We start from the raw sequence: 19592 nt of genomic DNA, 5'->3' as shown, positions 1-19592 counted from the left end.
AAACTGTCATCGCCTCGGCTGCAACTCCCTCACGTCAAAAGCAAATTCCAGATTATGATCCACCTTTAATTTACTCATCAAATATTTGTCGTCACCCTTCCTCGATTCAATCCGCCCTCGATTTCTGCGTGCACGCAGATCGAAAATGTCGGCAGCTCGCTTCGACGGCAGCACACAATCAATCAATGCTTGGGGAGAAGATGATTACATTTGCAAAATGTAACAAGGAGCGAATTGGAGGAACGCACGCTGTCGCCACGAGGAACTAACGGCTGTGGGAAATCAGCCAAAACCTCCGCCCCCCTCCCCCCGCGCCTCCGTTTCTGCCCAAAACGGTTTCGCCGACGCCTACGCCTCAAGCCTTTCTTTTTTCCTTGCGTTGCCCAGTCTGGTGAGAGGCGGCCGTCGGGAGTGTTTGTGGACGCCGGCTTCGGAAGACGGATGGCCATCATCTGCCGCAAAGCCTCATGGGACAGATTACCTCAGACGGCCGACAACGACCTGAAAAGGCAGGCGCGCAAAGTCGCACACGCGGACGCAAAGCTCGCCCGTTGGCAGGGCCTTATCTGCGCGTCCCGAGACTCGCCCGTGCGCTTGAGTGCATGTGCGGAGTTGGCAAGAAGAAGAGCGACGCCGCGAGGCGCCTGGGCGGGATCGGAGGGGCGCGTGTGCCCGCCAGAGGTTGACCATCTGCGCGTTATTGCTTGTCATTAAGCTTTCTAATTTGGAGCCGTCTTGGGGATTAGCCAAACCGGGGCAGAAAACGTCCTGATGCTCTTCCTCACGTTGAGCTGCCGTGACCATATTTGCATATTTACGCACCTTAATTGTCTTTGCCGAGCTGGTCTGACATTGAGGTGCTTTATTGCACATGATGGGAAACCAAAGAGAGTGAAGAGGTCCTCGAACGGGACCAAAATTCCACCATTTAACATTGTTGTTTTTTGCTTTTCAATCATCCGACCGGGGGACCGCAGGCAGGAACATTTCCTGCCGAGGAGAAATATGACAATTATTTTCGTCAGGTCGGTTTTCAATCTTGAATTGCATCTCGTAAAAGCGGATCTGTTTTTCTGGTTCAAGTGAATAAAAGACTGAACGCGAGAGTTACAAATCGAGCTATCAGCTGATGTCCTTGACACGTTTACACATTGATGTCGGTTTGTGATGTGGTGCCCTTCGAAAATCACAGATATTCAATCAATCTCTCTAATATATCTATAAATATATCATTGAGACGTAAGTTGGTACCCACATACACATACACAAAAATTCCTATGGCAGGGGTTCACGTTTCACGGGGTCGGGGGGGCTCTTCTGGTCCCCATTAACCGCGAAAAACTGCATGCACACAGTGCATTCACTCCCAGGCTTTCGTATGCCTTAAAACGTGCTCGCTTGCCGATCTAGGCTAAAGCGCAATGTAGCTTCCGGGCCCCCGGCGCCCCCCCACAATTGCTCAGGCATGAGCACGAGCAACATGCCAGTCATGAAGATTCCGAGTTGGTTTCTGCATCGTAGAACATTTTCAAATGAGTGGCCGGACCAGGAAAGCTGCGCTACGACCGGTTTGTACTCTGAAATGACGGCCCGGGAAAACCGTCCGAAGGGGGAACGAGTGCAGCGCCGTGTGGGAGGAATGGGGGTGGGGGGGGGGGGGGGAACGATGCCCGAGGTGGAACGTCCCCAGTGTGAGTGTGCCCACCGCTGATGTGTTCCACATGGAAGTCAACACAGGAGAGTTAACTGCAAAATTGCCCTTTCACGCGGGTCCATTTCCAGAATTGCGAGTGTGTACTTGAAGCCCCTGTGTTGCGCGCTGATGATGGAGATTGAGCATCTCCGGGCACGGAAGGCCAGGCGTGTCCACAATGTCCATATCTAACCGGCGCGGGATGTGATTGCACTCTCGCCGACTCCTCACATGACCGGCACTTAACTCCGCGCCCGCAGCGTTTGCATTTTGATCGAGATGTGGGAAAGGCTTCTCTGTCAAGTCCGTTTGTTTTCCTCATCCGAAAATAGCAAAATGCCCTCTTGTAAACAAAGGCAAGAAAACATTTCTCTGTGTCTCTGAAGAACCGTGCGGTCAAAATAGAAAAAGCGCAAAACTGGAGAGACTATCAGCCTCATCTCATTTGACATTAATTTCCACATTTCTTCCATTCCCAGTGTTTAAAGATCGATTTCTTTCTTTCAAGATGTCTTTTCGCTAGCATCAAATATTTGCTGAGAATATGCAGAATCTCATGTCCAGAAGTGGGTCTAAAACTGCTCACGCTTTGCAATAATCAGTTCCCACTTTCCCAAAAGGTTGGTGACCTCGGTTGTATATGAATGAGTCATCACCTCCGATGCACGGGCACATCCTATCAGTGAAGAAAGACCTCGGTGAAGGAGACAGTATGGAAATGAACCATTCAGAGGAAGATTTTTGCTCATCTTGTCTGCTTGTGGTTCAATTAGGTTTAAGGCTTCTTTTTTTTCCCTCTGACAATGGTCTTTCTTTTATGGGGGGAGAGGAAAAACTCCTTTCTGGCTGTCGCTTCAGCCTTCATCGGAGCTGTCACTTTTTCCAGGTGACGTGTTTTAAAAACAACCGAGCGGGTCGGGAAACCTTCCAAATAAGACTCCCCGAACCGGCCGAGGTCAAGGCTGCGCTGCAAGCCCCTGACGCTCGGATTTTTGTCGTTTTGCTTTGATGCTATTCTTTTTCTTGTTATCTATCATTTCCCAACATTGGAATCACAACAACGATAAATCACACAAGTGCAAGTAAGAACATTTATTGTAATCATATAACAAGAGGATTTTGGGGGGGCAATAAGACATCAATGCCATCTTGTACCATTATGAATCTTAAACCCCCCCCCCCCCCCCGTGGGCTGTGGGTGATGGAGCAGGGCCAACAGATGGGGCCGCAACATTCCAGATGGTTCGCCAAGGACCAATGAGATCAGTGACTGGTAGGGGGTGGAGAACATGGAGCAATAGAAATGAAAGCGCTGAGATTTAAGGAAGGGAACGCTGCGAGTGGGGTTGGCTCACAGGAGCCCGGCGGACGGACGACTCAACAGAGAAAAAGCTTTTGGGATAACGTGCGCAAACGCAAGGGAGACGATGAGAGGCAACTTTTTCCAGCTGGCCATATTCGAGGCCAGGTGGTGCGGCCCCATCTTAAATCGAGCGCACTTGACTTGGGCCTGGCGCTCCAGCTTTCGTTTCGGCGACGCTTTCTCGTTAACAACCAATTCAGTTCTTGGCGCTGGTTACTAAATACAGCTCACTGGTAATGCTGTCGAATAATTGGCTTCAAATCAACTCCCAACAGGTTTTTTTGGGGGGGGGGGGGCAGAGAGGCGAATTTATCACGGGGCTGATGCATGACACTCTTGAGGTGAGGTGTCAGTTACCTTTACAGTGGTGAATGCACTTCAGAATTAGACCCCCCCCCCACTCCAAAAAAAAAAATTTTTTTCACTGGAATGAATTCCAAAGAAACATGCCACTTGATTTGAAAATTGAGCAAGCTGATTGGCAGCTGGAAATGACAACAAACCCAAATATACTGATGAACGATGTTTTCTGGATTTTTCAAAAAAAACCAATGGAATAATCATCCTAATAATTAATACCTGTTCGAAGGTGTCGTGTCGTTTCTCCGAATGACCATCGGTGCCCTTCAGAAACCTTGAAAAAAACGGCAGCATTCGCAGGTCACGCTGACCACGTTGGACTTGTCATTTTGGGCCGGTGCAATCAAAACATCCAAAACATTTTTAGTCATCGCGAGTGCTTGAGGTGCCGAGAGCATCTCCAATTGAACCCGGAGGACCTTTGGGTGAACGATTACGGGACGTCGAGTACTGGCGTGCACCGGCAACAGCTGAATCTTGAGCAAACGGAAGCCCACAGTGCCGGCGAGACCAGCAAGGACGTGGGAACGCCAGTTTAGCGGGAAGGACGTCTTTTTTTTTTTTTTTTTGCAGTTGATTGGAAAATGAAATGGAATACGTCACCTGCCAGGAAATCAAACAGCAAAACTAAATGTGCTTCTCACGACACTTACTCCATATAAGGCATGAGTTGTTATCAACATTTCAGTTTTTTTTTTTTTTTTGGTCTTTGCACTTGGTTATCTAAAAAGCAGTGTGCACATGTTCAAGTTCAATGGCGCGATATTTACAGGACTGTACTCGCAAACGTCGATAATATTTTTATAACCACATCACCTTCGGTTTTCATCTCAAAAGGAGACAAAGAAAAGAAGCAACATCGAAGCTATGTCGCTATTTGCGTTGCCAATGTGTTCACCTTTTTTTTTTTTTTTCTGGTAAACACACATCACCAAGTACAGAGCGAACACTAACAAGCCTCTCGGTTGCTCGGCGGGAATACGCGTTTTGAAATGTCCATTTAAATTAAAAAAACAAAAATGCAAGGCAGGGATTGAAAAGAAACATTGGTTGATAGCAACGCGGTCGGGGGTTATCAAAATGTAAGCGTAACGTCGTTTCAAAGCGGATTTCGTTTGTATTCCTCTCTCGGTTGTTCGGTAACCAAAGAAAATACAAAAGGACGATCTTGCTCTTGTTGACCCCTGAAGAGTTCCTCGATACCGATCGAATGACGCGAGAGCCCCCGTCGTCGGCCTCTGACAGTCACGACCCAAACGACGCGGCGAAAGCGTCGTCCCTTCCGCCTGTCAATCTCGCGAAGGACGGATCCCGACCGGGCCCGAGGTTCGGCGGGAGAATATCCCAGAGTACGGCCGTCTGGCGCTCGGCTTAGCCGCAGAGCTGAGCCAGCTCGGGTTCGGGAGCGGCGTCGGGCAGCTTGGAGTTGAAGATCCGAAGAGCTTCCTTGATGCGCGCCACCTCGCCGGCGGACAACTTAAGTCGGTGACGCAGCAGACAAGAGAAGAGGTCGAGCGGCTGCGGCGCCGGCGGGGCCAACCTGTTCACGCGATCCCTCATCTCCAGCAGCATGAAAAAGGCGGCGTCCTGCGTTCCCTGCGTGTACGGGTAGTCCAGCTGGAGGATCAAGTCCTTCATTCCCTCGGGGTCAAAGTGCATGCTGTATCCAAAAACCTTCAGGGTGTTGATCTTCATGTAACCCAGGTTGGACGTCTGGTCGTCCATGTCCAAAGGTTCGTAGAAGAGCGTTTCGTTGGCCGTCGGGTCGTCGGTGACGATGCGGCTCCGCAGGTAGATGTGGACGGTTTCGAAGAAGGACTTCCACCGGGTGCCCAAGGACAAGGTCCAGTTGTAGCATTGCGCAACGGCGGCGGCGGCGGAGTCCAGTCGAGTTCTCTCCCAGTTGGGGAAGTCAGGCCGGTTCACGGGCATGAACCAACTCTCCGAGTGGCTGCCCCCAAAAGGGTTGACGTAAATGGCCGGCACGGGCTCCAGCGTCGAGTTCTCGGTTAAGCAGATCTGGAAAGTCATGCCCATCAACATGTGGATGAGATTGGACTTATTTTTGTTACTCTTGAGAGTCAGCAGCATCCTCTTTCTCCAAGCCGGATTGAACCAACTTCCCAGACGGACGTCGTTGCTGATGTAAATGGCGTGCACCTCCATTCTGCTGTCCAGCCGCTCAAGGAGGTATTTGGCCTGCAAAAACAGCAGCCGTTCACTTTCACGTCTCCGGGGGGGGGACAAACAAAGACAGAAAACGGCTTCACGCCGACAGTGGTTCTCAGACTTCCCGGATCCCGCTTAGCGACGGCCCACTCCCTGTCCCAAGGGTTCAAACTCCCCTTATCGCTCGCCCGCGCTCGAATTTTCCGAAGCCGACCTGTCTGGAGTTCTCGCTGCCTCGGCCCGACCTCTGCTCGTCAATGACTGAGCAGTTCGGCGACTCAGTTCAAAGGCCACCCAGCTGTTCCCAGTGAGCATCCCTTTACTTTCTCCAGTCTGTGCCAGCTTTTAACATTTTTTTTAGGGTGGGGTTGGGGGTACATTGTTCAGTTGATGATTATTTGCGAAATGGACAAAAAATGAATTGGACATTTTAATCCCATGAGGAGATTTTTTTTTTTTTGACAGATACAAACTTTTCTTTTGGGTGAACTTACCATATAACGATGACGTAAGCTTTATTGTAACGGTGTAATCGCGGCATTGTCATCATTGGCGAGATATCGTATTGGGCATGAGGAAAGCATCGACCGGATTGACTTTTGCCGCTCAAAATTTTTGATGAGCGCCCAAGTTTGAGAACCACCGGAGACGGTACGAGACGTTTTGGAAACCTCGGCATCCAGCACGTCGAGGTCAAAGTTCAGATAGTGGTCCAGGGACGCGGCGATGCTCGGTCGACAGGAACCAAGGTGGAGCAGGTTGCCGTGGCGGCAGGAGCCGCAGCGGGTCACGTTGTCCGCGGCGCACGCCGAGCACGAGGCGCCGACGACGCAGGGAATGGCGCCCTGACAAGTCGGGTGTTCCGCAGGGCAGCTGCAACTCTTGACCTCCTCGGAGAATGATCCCAGCACGCCGCGGTCGTTGCAGTAGAGCAGCGACTGAGCCGTGTTCAGCCAAAAGGCAATCGACCTGCGAAAAATAACAAAAACAAACAAAAAAAAACCCTACAAATGTTTCTCAGAAAGCTGGGTGGAGGGCCTTGACTCAAAAGCGACACCTGGAAAATCTCTCCGCCACTATTGTGTGGTGGTTAACATTGGTGGTTATGATTGTTGAAAATGTCCAATCTTGGAGTCATTTCATGCTCGCGCTTTCCAGACTGTAGAACAGCTTCAGTCTAATTCAGGGCTCGGCAACCCAAAATGTTGAAAGAGCCATATAAGACAAAAAACAAAAAACAAAAAACAAAAATGTCTGGAGCCGCAAAAAAAACCAAAAGCCTTTTATAAAACTTACAATGAAGGAAACACATGCTGTATGTATGTAGGAGACTGGACTGTCTCAGAATTGTTGATGTTATTCATTCCTTTGTTGTGTGTTCACAAACGCCCTCATAGAATTTCTTTTGTGATTTCCTCACTTGATTTTTTGTTTTGGTGCATTATTTTCGCTTCTCTTAGTGTCAGTGAAGTGATCATGAATTTCCATTTTTCGGAAGCTGTCTTTGAACGCCTCTCGAGTTGAACGAGAAGAGAGAAGGCACGGAGTCGGACGCAGACGTGTCTGTGTTTGTCGAGACTGTTAAAAGCATAAATAAAGTGGACGTTTTAAAAAACCAACACCACAGCTCTCCTTTTTTGGAGCTGCAACATGTATCTACATCTATTTGAGCTATATTAGCCTACTATCAAAATCTTTTTCCATTTTCAATCATTTTTTTATAAAGCTCCAGGGAGCCACTAGATGTCGCTAAAGAGCCGCATGCGGCTCTGGAGCCGCGTGTTGCCGACCCCCGGTCTAATTGGAGGAGAAATTGTTTCCAAGGCATTCGCCGTCGGGCAGGCGTGAACAACTCGTTTTTTGTCGCGGGCCACTTTGGAGTGAAACCTCCAAAACGGTTGATCGCCTCATCGCGCTCTTACTCGTAGACGGCACACCAATGAATGACTCGTTTTGAAAACAGTCCATTGGAATCGTTTCTTTCCTTCTTGTTCAAGTGAGCGGTAAGCCAAAGATTGCCGAGTCTCAACGCTATTTGTTGGTGCGCATGACCAATTGACATTTCGGTCCGTATTTTAGCAAAGATCGAGCAAGTTGACGTGCGTGATTTGGGATCTGGCACCCGTCCGGTCGGGGGTCAAAGGTAACGAAAGAAATGACATTTGGATGAAGAATTGGTCTCCATGCTTTATGTCGCCTGCGGCACATTTCTACCAAAGGCAGCTTTTCTTTTTTTTTTTTTGCCATATTTTCCTTTGGAATGCAAATGACCGAAGCCGTCATGCTTTGCGATGAACCAACTCGCATTCACGTGAGACCCCCCCTTCATTGGATCATTTATCAGCTCCTAATTGTCTCCACTTTTTTTGTTCTGGACCCGCCGAGGGCCGCTTGCCATGTTTGACTGCAGATGAGACGAAAATGGGCTCGATCCCTCCAAATCGCCCGGGCTGAGTTCAGCAAATTGCACACAGCATTGCCCAAAAGCGACGACGATCCCGTTGTACCCCGAGGCTCGTGCAAATTGACAGAAAGAAGTGATGAAGAAACAAATGGATCTGCGCAGGGAGGAATATGGATCTTTTGCTGGCACTGATGGCTTGCCGTTGCTGTGAGCGGCCCGAAGACCCAATGATGGTCTGAGACAGAGAAGTGCGTGTGCGTGTGCGTGCACGTGTGCGGTGGTTGAAGTGGAAACGAAATTGAGAGTGGAGGAAAAAATAAAGAGAGAAAGCGACAAGGGAGGAGGGGGGGGGCGGCTTAAGCGAGGGGAGATGGAGTGATTGGTAGTGGCCAAGAACTGGCAGGCAAATGAAGGTTCTCTGTAAACACGCGCCAGGCTGTCAGCGCACAAAAAGACTTGATTAGAGCTTGCCAAGGGAGAGAGTGGCTCGCTCCGCAGCCTGCAACTCGACCCTTCGTCCGTCCGACACGTCGGTGAAACTTTCTGTCTTTGTTCATTCCTTCTTAGCGCGGCTGCTTTCACCCCCGTTCCTTTTGCCTTCCTTTCGCATGCCCGACCGTTTCCTCACGTCAGTCCGCGCTTCTCTTTCCGGGCCTCATCGCGGGCATTCGTGTTTTGCCCGCAGCACAGCAGTGGGGCCGAAGGAAGCTCACCCAAGCCACTTTGTGCCGATATCAATCGCGCGTACAATGTCGGTCAATCAGCGTTTCGAGCGATTGGGACCGTACGGCATCGGTGTGAAAGGCTTGCCGTAACCTCCCGCATGCTTCGCCCGTCACAGCTGATTCAAGAGAACAGGCTGGATATTGGGCCTTCGCGCGATGGATGGATCCAATTCTAAATTGATCCAAGCCTGCTGCTTCGATACAAAAACCCCCCAAAAAAACTCCAGTTTTGTTTTCCAAACTGGCAAGCGACCGGAGGACCCGAAGCTGTAACTTGCGCCGAAACAGCGTCCCGTTGAGTTCAATGCACAAATGGCAATTGAAAAGGTCAAAGGGCGTACCTTTCTCGAGGGAGACTTATTCGAGGTTGTTTCGGACATCGTTTGCTGAGGGTGAACAATTTTCTGACGATCTTCTGAGCCTTGCCCAGGACCAAAGCCGTGCCGGACTCCAGATGAGCGTAGCGCCTCTGCAGCGGGAAGTCCGCCGACCAGTACTTGGCAATGGCGGACACGTTCAAGAATTGGTCAGCGGGCAAGCCTTTCAGGAAGCCTTTGAATTCATCTGCAACAGAGACAAGGGGAAAGACAATGCGTCCGGATGATTCGGGATTTCGGACGACGGCCGCGAGAAGGGCCGCGCTTGAGAAAGTCCAGGTGCCCCCGCCCGCTCAAGCGCCTTTTCCTTCTGGTATCGCAGCCGTTTCGTCTCCACGGGAGCTCACTTTTACAAAGAGGCGAACGCGTTTGCGATGGCATGGCAACTAATGCGTGAAATATTGCCGCAGTTAGCCCGCCGGTTCCGCCACAATCGAGATCGACTCTTTTCCAGCACCAAAAAGGTGCGGCCGGCGACCAACATCCGCCCTTTGGCCTGAAGGGGACGCGGCATTTGAAAGAAGGAATCGGCAGCATTGGGAGTTGCAAACCATGAGCGAGGATTCCATCCATGCGCGCATCCGGGTTGGGATGTTTTCGTCCAGGATTCCATCCACGGACACGCGTCATACTTTGAATCGAATGTTTTGGTGAATATTTGGACTTCGAGATGGCGCCCGAGTGGGTTGCCATCTGCCACAGCTCTTCAAGAGCCCTGCTTTTCTTTTTTCCTTCTTGTTGTTTTCGTCTTTTGTGTTTGTTGTTATTTCGCGCAGACCCCGTCGTGAACAGTTTCAGCCTTTTGGAAGAATCTGTGCTAGACGGTTGCGCCTTCTGAGCGGCACGCGCGTACCGGCGCCGATTTGGATGAGGGGAGGAATGTCGGTGCTATTCAAGTTTGGCATCCGCGCCGGCTTTCTTCTGTGTTACCACAAATGCAAATCGAGTGTCAAAGTGTCATTCGGCTCACCGCCGCGATTACAAAACGATCCCACGTGGCTGCCGTACGTCGCGACCGACATTCCTGTCAGAAAGCGAGCGCCTTTCGTATTTGCTTGTTTTCTGTGTAGCGCCTGCGACGACAACTCGGGCAATCCTTTTTTTTTTGTTGTTGTTGTTGTTTCCTCCCTCTGGGAGCACAATTCAGCTGCAAACGCGACAGACAATAAGATTGGATTTGGACCGTCTTCCGGCAAGGGTGGCAGCACGTGGGCCCCCTTTACGGCGCACGCGCGGAAAACCGGGGGGGGGGGGGGGGCCGCAGTTGTCGAGGAAGCTGCCATCTCCATCACTTCCGAGTGTTCGCAACGCATCCGCTGTGCCATCGTTCACGCCGTTCAGGTCAGAGTGATTGCTCGACTGGCTCCATAAATTCTCAAACGCTCCGATGAAATAGTGCCCGTCTGCGATTGGTCCAGGTACGGAGAAGACGTTGCGGTGAAGCATCTGTAAGTTCAGTCGGACTTTCATAACTGACATGGGTGACAGCAGATATTTTTGCGACGGTGGTGTGCGATTCTTTCGAACTCAAGTGTCCTCTGGGTTGACGCTTCCCCCCCCCCCCCCCCCCCCAAATCTGTTGAGATATTTAAGCCCACCCTCGATGAATCTGCTCGGTATGAATAACAAGCCGAAAGTCTGCCACCGTTCCCCAAAGAAATCCTCCACGGACGATCACCCAGTTGCACAAACCTCAGCGGTCGCCAAGTATTCGGTGTCTCTTGTTCACCAACGCATCAAGTCCTGCCTTGCTGCGTCCTTCGGACCCCTTCGAGCGCAAATAGATCAGCAGACGACGCATTTGACACCAAATCCCACTCAGCCACCTCAAACACCGGGAGAGCCACCGTATTTCGGGCTGTCCATCAACTTCAGCTCAGCCTTCAACACACATTCTGTTCAGTGGGGATGGCCGACATGAACCCCCCCCACTTAACACTCACCTACCGGTGGATTTCGGACTTTTATTTTTTTTGCCCAACCAACCAAGCTCAGTCAGTCAAAGCGGGCCCCCGCCGCTCTTCTTCTTGGCTTCCCGCAAGGCTGGGTGATGAGTCCGACGCTCCACACTAGGGGTGCCCGCACTTTTGCAGCATGCCAGCTCCTGATAAAGTGACCAAGTCCAAATGATCCACCCGTTATATTTTTGTGTTGATTATTCACTTCAGATCGCTAAATCTTCATCTGCACAAAATAGATTGCCGTTCCTTGCATCACTGCACTGAGCCCCTATTGCGCAACACAACGAGATTGTAGATACATTTTCCGTCCTGACTGTCGGGGATCCGGAATAGTGCGGACAGAATGAGACTCTCAGAACGTGGGCTCGGATAGAATGTGACAAAAATATTTGATGATCTATCTCTAAACGGCACAAGAACGACAAAGTTCGGCAAATGGCGCCGGTTACGATAGCCAGAAAAACGAGACCAACCAAAAACGCTGGCAAAAGGCCAGGATAAATATCAACGGAAATTGCTTGTCATAAAAAGACAACAACAAGCCCAAAATGAGACGACCATCGGAAACCAAAATAGTGCTTGCAAGAAAGAAAGACAAAAACGTGGCGAGAAAATACAAGGCCCAAGTGGAGCGCTTGCGCAACACTTGCGTGTGTCAAGAGTGTCATCCCTTGACATCTGCCGTCGTCATGATAACCCCGCCCCTCCTTCTGGCCCCCGCCCCTCTGACGTAGTCTTCTGGCTCAACAAATAATTGGGGCCATTTTAAGCAGCGGTTTCAAGCACCCGAGCAAGCGCCAATTTTGGCGGTGGAAAAAGAAAGAAGCGGTGCTCACCTGGGCACTGGCCCGGAACGCGCTCCGGCGCAAGCGCGCTGCCAAAGGGGCCGTCGGTGGAAAGAATGAGAGCAGACCCAAACGGTTAAACGCCTGATTTTCTATATTTTTGCATTAGGCTTGTCACAGATTCAAAAAAAAAACCTCTTCAGATTTGAAAAAAAATCATTTTGCGTGTGCCATGCCGATGATAAGGATTCCACTTTGGCCGCCACTTGGCAGAGGAACAAAGCGAGAAGGAAGCGCAAGAAGTCCGTTGTGTGCTTTCCGGCAGCCCGAGCGAAACCGCTTTTGCTCCTCACCACTCAATGTTCAGCTTCACACTGAACGCACTCGGGGAAGTGCGCAGTCAAATCACAGTTTTCACTTTTGGCTCGGTCGGCAGCCTGAGGTTGCACAAGGACGCCGGCTTGTATTGAAAACGAACGAGCGACACAAAGGCGAACTCTTTCCCATCAAAGAGAAATAGCAATCAAAATGCTATTTGTGCTGTAAAAATGTAGTTGATTGCTCGATGGCCGATTGATCAAGTGAATGCTCCTCAGGAAAACGGAGAAAATGGTCACTTCACTCCAGGATGGTCTTTTTTTCTTTTCTTTTTTTCGGTTCGGCATGCGGCGAGTCGGCTGCTGGGAAGCTGTTCAAGTGGATCGACTCTGTGAGATAGGTGCCCCCCTGCCCCCACCCAAAAAATCCTCAAGAATTTGCCTTTACACCTTGGACAGAAAGCTGATGAAATGAACTAGACAACGCAAACAATCTAAGATTGCTCGCTTGACTGACTTTTCACGCGTTTCAACGAATTTTAAAGTGGCCATTCCGTCCTTCCATTTTTCCATATGCGGCCGTCAAACAAAAAAGTTTGGACACCCCTGATGCAGAGGAATAGAAGCTTGGCTTTTTCACATCGCCCGACTTTCAAACTCTTTGTTAAAAAAAAAAACAACACAAAAAAAAGAAAGGGGGGGTGGGGGGGTTTCTGGAGAGGGATAAAACCTCGATAGGGTGTGAAAGTGATACAAAAATAAAAGACATCTCTGAGTGTCGCCTCATTAATGAGCACCTCGTTAAGTGAGAGGCTTTCTCCACTGCAGCTGTTCCCGCACACACACACACACAAACACACACACACAGACTTGCACACACTCTGCGGTGACATTTGATAGGTTGTGTCTGTTCTAATTGATTCTCCAGAGGATCATGTTGACACTTTGCAATGAGGACAGGCGCCGTCCAGCCAATCAGACTTGCAGGCGGAAGCACACGGCTGAGTGAGACTTTGCAGCAAAACACTCCATTGCCAATCCTGCCCCCCCTCGCCCTCTCCCACTTATTCAAAGTAGCCAGAAAGTTCAACAACTCCTCTTACCGGTGCGCTTTACTTCCAGGTAAAAATGAAAGAGTAAAATCCTCACAAAGCTGCAAGAGCAATTCAGACATCATCAGAAATCTCTCTGCAGGGAAACAAAGCATCCAGAGATTTTGCAGTGACTAATTAAAGTCAACCACTGACAAGCTGATTTTTTTTTTTTTTTCGGCAACATGTGCTGCATTGGACATTAATGACCCACCATGACAGGCAACGAGAGGCTCGAGATCCAAACAACACCGGCTTGTCAGAGCACTGTCTGCATCGGTTGTTATGCCAACAACACCCCCCTCCCCCAATATATCGGTGGATAGTTCTGCGGGTTAGTGCATCCCACATCATGGCAGATCCCAATTGTCTCTGCAGTTCTGACGATTTGATTCAGCTTAAAAAAATAACATAAAATAAAATAAAAAAAGTGATGATGACGGACAGGTGCCCAGGTGGCTGACGGATGAAGAATAACGGACCGGCAACATTTTTGTCAAATGTCGGCCTTTGCTCATTGCTGAATCTACAATTTACACATTTCATAAAATTTGAATGCCGTAGTTTAAAAAAAAAAAAAAGAAATAAACAAAAAACAGGTTAGTCTCTAATTTTTTTGGCCTACACTCAGCAAATCTGGCGGCGTAAACATTTCTTGAAGGCTTACAGAAGAGATAAAGACGTGACAGTGATAGCATGCCTACCACTGCCGCTAGCTTGCCTGTCAAAATGCGGAGACGGGCGGGCATTAATATTTCACAGCCTCAAGAGGAACGAGCGGTGCAACCGGGCGCCGAAGGAGCATCGGTGCATCTCAGCTGCATCCAAAAGCCTCCATTCAGGCAACGTGCTCAGAATCCACATGAGGGCATGTTAGCGATTTTTGCACATCCGCGTTAGCCGGTTCCGTTTCGACAAACTAGTTGGAGAAGAAGATGAAATCCAACAAACAAAAACAAATTTGTTTTTGTTTGGGTCCAAGACTCGCAGAGCACCCGGTCTCCATTGCAGCGAGGCTCCGCCTCATCTTTCCTGACTGAGTCGCCTCATTTCTTATCAAAATGTAGCCGCAGCACAAACCGTCTTGGGTCTTTTGGCCAACGCGCCGGCTGAGTCGGCGCTCACAAGTTCTTACGAAGAACGGGTTTCCAGCGGCAAAAAGCCAAGTCGGAGCAATGTCATGACGTCATCGTCAAGCCTCCAAAGATCACCGTTTACCCAAAAGCGCCTGCGCTGTTCATAATAATAAGAATGCGCAGTTAGCATCTGCTAGGCAACTTCGCATAGCATCCATTCTACTTGTCTGTCGTATAGAACCGCCGGGGACATGCAAGCGACATCTGTCGTCGTCATGATAACCCCGCCCCCCTTCTGGCCCAACAAATGATTGGGCGTGGCCAGCTGAAGCACCCGTTTCAAGCATCGAGCTCGAGCCGAAGAAAGAAGCGGTGCTCTCCTGGGCCCTCAGTGGCCTTCTACCCTCGCATCCTTCGGCATTCTTTCTTCATCTCAATTTGTGTCTTCTAAGCATCTTTTCTCCAAATGTAACAACGCCCGCACGCACGCCGGCGGGCGGACAGAACGCACCCGTCTTTGAATGCGCGTGACAAACTGTGTTCCTCGCTTGATAGTTTTAGCCAATGTACTCAAATCCTAAATTGTTATGACAGAGTACAAAGTTGATCTCCCGACGAAACCATCATGTCTTTTGAAAAATGGAACATGCAAAGTGAAAACCGTTGGCCAAATTGTCCCAAAAGAGTCCACCGGTACCACAAAAGACTGCCATAATGTGAGGCGCAAAACAATTTCCAAAGACACGGCGCAACTGCATCCCACGAGTGCGACTGAGGAAGCGGAGCCTTTCCACAAACATCACATCAATCTGCCCAAAATCTGTGTCCAATTAAATCCCGTCTATATCTTCCAAGTTGTAAAGAAGTAACGCTGCGTGAAGCGAATGAAGAGAAAGAAAGAGAAAAAAAAAAACAAGCAGGTGATTTGGCTTCACTTTCCAATTTAGTGAGAGACGGCGGAATTGTTCAGCATCATTACCGCCATTATATCACACACCTGAGCCCCGCTCGCCGTGTGATAAATAGTCCCAGCTTGGTGGAAATCCATTTTGCAACAACAAGATGTTTGAACTCAAATGGCCTCAATCACTTGGGCTCGGCATACCACATGACGCCGTTTGCTCTCGGCGCGAGTTGTTGTGACATTTCTGTGCGGCAACACGTTTCGCTGAATCTCCTGCAGAAAAACGAAAAAAAAAAATCCCGTACTCTTCCCGGACCAGAGTTCGTTCCTTATCTAGTTCATTCTTTTCGATCGATAGGCGAGTAAGTCAATTCATAAATTAACGGCGGTGGACTGGTTAGCACGTCTGGCACACAGCCCGAGGCTGCGGCACGCCCGCGACCCTCCTGAGGAGAAGCGAATCAGATCATGGATGGATCAATGAATGAATTGATTAATTCTGTGGCATCTCGCATCCATCAGTTTCCCCCCTACCGGATTATGCCGCCGCTGTCTGCTGATTTTTTTCCCCCATTCTGTAGCATCCCATTTCCGTGATTTAAGGGAAAGTGGAATCCCATTGATCAGTTTTGCGAAGTTGTTGATGCGCATTGTGGGCGTCTGCCACTGTGGGTTTTATTTCTGATGTCGGATTACATCGAAAGAAAGGGACACGGGATACACTGGGAGAGCCACAAAATGAGAATTGGGCATTTGCAGGGTGACTCCAGCCTCCGGGTTTAACTCATTCAGTACCAGCCAATTCTAGACCAAGTCTGAAAAGACGTTTATAAACGTCTTTGGGAGTGAATGAGTTAAGAGGAAATGGAGGTTTTCGATCACCGTTCGTCGGAGTATCTGGCGCATGGCACGCTTGGAGCCAAGAAATGAGCGCCGCCTCCTGCGATGCTCAATACCAAAACCTCCGCAAGTGTATGTCTGGAACTGAGCTAAAAGATGTCAACCGTCCGCTGATCAGCAGCGATAGGACAGCAAACGCCATAGTCCCGTACCTGATTCCATAAAGTCTCGGTTGAAAGTGTTCCAGGCCTCTTTGCTTCTCTCCAGGTTCTCCTCCATCGCCTTGATGTCGGCCAAGGGACAATTGCACTCGGGGAAGCGAGGGCCGCATCGGCACCAGCAGTCGTTGCCGCGGCAGAGCAACTCGCCCTCCGAGTTACACGCCACATAGCTGAGCGCAGCCTCCACAAAACGCCCGCGCAGAAAATCAGGCAAGACGTCTTGCAGGCCTTGAAGGGATCAGAAAGAGAAAGGACAGACGGTCAGGCCTTTCCGCAGCCGCGGAACGTACGGCCACACTGCGCAACCATCGACGACATCCATCCGCACGGGGCACAATATTGATGGGGAGCCAAGCTGCGAGTGGACTTTTCACCAAAACGCGATGGCGCAAGGGTACGACGGCTGTTTGAAAATGCAATCTGTCGTTGAACTGCCATGCCCTGTTTCGGACCGGAGTTGCTGTTCCGAGGCATCCCTTTCTTGGTGTGCAACGCAAAGTACAACTCATTCAACGCCGGCTGGTTTTCTCCAATCGAAGGCCGAGAGAAAACGGAGTTCTCCCGCCATACAAGCATGCGACCTGCCAAAAGAAAGCTTTAACCCTGTTCATTCATCAGGAGGGAAAAAAAGGACACTTCTTACCATTGCATTGTAAACAGTAGTTTACATGGGGAGGTTTTTTTTTTTTGAAAAATACTCGTTTCCAAGAAAAAAATTGGAGGAAAAGACCTTTTTGTGAAGGGATGCATTTCAAGCGCAACAATCACTTGGACGCCATTTTTGGTTTTCATCGGCGATGCCTCAAAGACAATGCTTTCCGACTAAATCACGACACAAAAAAGGCCACTTTGATTATTGCAAGATCACCACTGCAGTGACGCGTGAACTACGCGTGAACGTTTCATGAACGTTGAACTTTTACGACAAATATCGAAGCGAACGTTGGACTTTTACGACAAATATCGAAGCGAACGTTGAACTTTTACGACAAATATCGAAGCTTGGGGGGGAACAAAAAAAAAAAACAATTCAAGAGCACACCCACGCCGGCTGGGTCCCATTCATGTGGATGAGAGCCACATCTGCATCCTCGGCGATGACCCGGCCCGAGGGCGGTGGCCCCCGTAGTACTGACATGTTTGGGGTCTGGCATTGATTTGTGTGCGGTGCGTATTGTTGAATCACAGGGCAAAAAAAAAAAAAAAAGAAACCACCACCTCCACCACATGGAAAAAGGCAGCCGAGATGACTGCGAAATTGATTCCCCTGCAAAGAAAACAAGGGCAGAAGTGTGGGTGTGTTGCGATTTTCATAAGGCTGCAGCTGGAAAACGTACATAACATAGGGAGAGAAAAAAAACAACAGGAGTCGAGGGTGGCAAGATGGTTCATTTTTTTTGATACCTTTCTGTGACCGGCACTCAAAATTGGACCGCGACGCAAGGGAGATTTGCTGTTCAATAGATGCAGGGATTTCGTCAATGCAGCAAAATGCCACCATCTTCTAGGTCGGCTTCGAAAGGCACTCAAATCCCCCCACGTCCACACCGATCCGGAAGCCCTGAATTGTCAACTGAGCTGAGCTAAAAAGCCCTCCCCACCCCCCTCCCCATTTTCCAACGACAGCACATCGTGAACAGGGTCGTCGGGGGTGCTGGAGCCGATTCCAGCTGACTTTGGTTGGAAGGCGGACTGCACCCTGAACTGGTCGCACATACAGAGACAAACAACTATTCACCCCCACATCCACACCGTCATATATTTTCAAAATTCCACGCGTATTTGCACTGCAATTGGAGTCGAGTTTCTACATGACCGCTGGCTCAGAGCCACTGGAACAGGCTCCAGCTTCCCCACGATGGAACGGCAGAGAAATATTGAAGCTGGCCGCAGCGTTCCGATATTGGCAGGAACCTCCTTCCCCGGCTCGCTTTCTCACAAGCGTGGTCACGGCTTGATGCAAAATACGACTGCAAGCTGTCATACCTGTACGCTCTAATTAGACCAATCAAAAGCCACCGTGTGATGCAAAAAGTGTCTCATTGTCTTTTTCGGAAACCAAAGTGGAGCCTTTCAGATGTGATTCGCATGGTTTTCTTGTTGTTCTGCTCAATCCGTCTCCCTGCCTGGTACTCATCTATTTGTTTTGTCAACGGGCGATCCCGCAAGTGCCTCCCAATGAATATGCATGCCTCTCCTTCTTTGGTACTTACTCGTTCGATGGCTTGGAAAAGAGATGTAATTAGTGACTCCCCCCCCACCCTCCACCCTCAACCGCCCCTATTCCGTTCCTTGGCAGGTGCACTGTTATGTGCGTTTGTACATGTGTGGCGACATCATTCAATGTGCTTGTGCGTTTGCAAATCTGGCACGGTTTCTTCAGGATCTTGCCATGTGCTATGTACGGTTGCTGCTTTGATTCTGGCTTCCCTCGCCGCCGCGGCAGTAAGCAATTTCCTTCTCTGTTATGCTGACAGACACCATATCACTCTGCTTTTCAAAACACCTACGTATCGAGTGAAATGTGATGTAAGAGGCTCGAAGTTGCTTGCATATCAAGTGAGACGCAGTGATAAGGTCGAAATTGGGAAAAACAAAACAAACCAAAACTGCATGCCATTCCTCACATCTTGAAAATTTGCCAGATCTTCAAGCGCTTAAGTGGCACCAAGGGATGATAAATCAACAGTAGATGACAGGAGTGGCTTTGATCAGATCTTGGTGCCCACATCATGTGAGTATTGAGTCATCGTGTGTACACAGTACTGCGATCCCACGTGGTGAGGTGGCGTGCCAAAGCAGTGCGGTGGCGAGAACGTGGTTGAAGTTTGACATTCATTACAAAGTTCATGCATAAGTGCAGTGCTTTTCTTGCAATAAGCTGCTATTTTGGAATCAAAGTGACCTCTTTTTTGTTGTTCTTTAGTAGGAAAGGATTGTTTAGATGTTGGAGGTATAACTAATGCAACCCCCCCCCCCCCCCCCCAAAAAAACGGCAAAGTGAAAAGTTCTGCTGAAAATGCAAAAGGCTCTTTTTCCTCAGCATTTTCTTGGAAGCGAGTACAGTCAAGGAACTTAGCGATGTTAAAGTGCTCTTTACTGAAGAATGGTAAGAAGGCTTGCTTTCCTGATGAAAGAAGAGGGTAAAAGCTTTCACTTGGTAGGTTCCATGCTTACGTCTGTAGGCCTTCGAGAAGGAGACAAAAGGTGCCCCCGGCTCTCCCAGGTGGAGAAAAAATGGCTGGCATTGAAGGTCAAGCAAATGGAATTGCCATCCATCGATCATCATCTGCAGCGTTATATCCT

General features: G+C 49.5%; 1 protein-coding gene across 1 annotated transcript in view; it reads right to left on the bottom strand.

The window, feature by feature from the left end:
- Positions 1-2770: 2770 nt before the first annotated feature.
- brinp2 (bone morphogenetic protein/retinoic acid inducible neural-specific 2) overlaps positions 2771-19592 on the bottom strand; it is a 50137-nt gene continuing 33315 nt past the window's right edge. The window contains exons 6-9 of the mRNA XM_086129553.1: positions 16278-16514; positions 9056-9278; positions 6257-6554; positions 2771-5615 (exon numbers count right to left, since the gene is read on the bottom strand). Coding sequence (XP_085985679.1) covers positions 4788-5615; positions 6257-6554; positions 9056-9278; positions 16278-16514 — 1586 coding nt within the window. The 3' untranslated portion in view covers positions 2771-4787. The remainder of the gene's footprint in view (positions 5616-6256; positions 6555-9055; positions 9279-16277; positions 16515-19592) is intronic.

The sequence above is a fragment of the Hippocampus guttulatus genome, chromosome 14, assembly GCF_054856545.1.
Source record: "Hippocampus guttulatus isolate MCC_2025c chromosome 14, RoL_Hgut_1.0, whole genome shotgun sequence".
Lineage (NCBI taxonomy): Eukaryota > Metazoa > Chordata > Actinopteri > Syngnathiformes > Syngnathidae > Hippocampus > Hippocampus guttulatus.
This window is presented reverse-complemented; position numbering and strand designations above follow the sequence as displayed.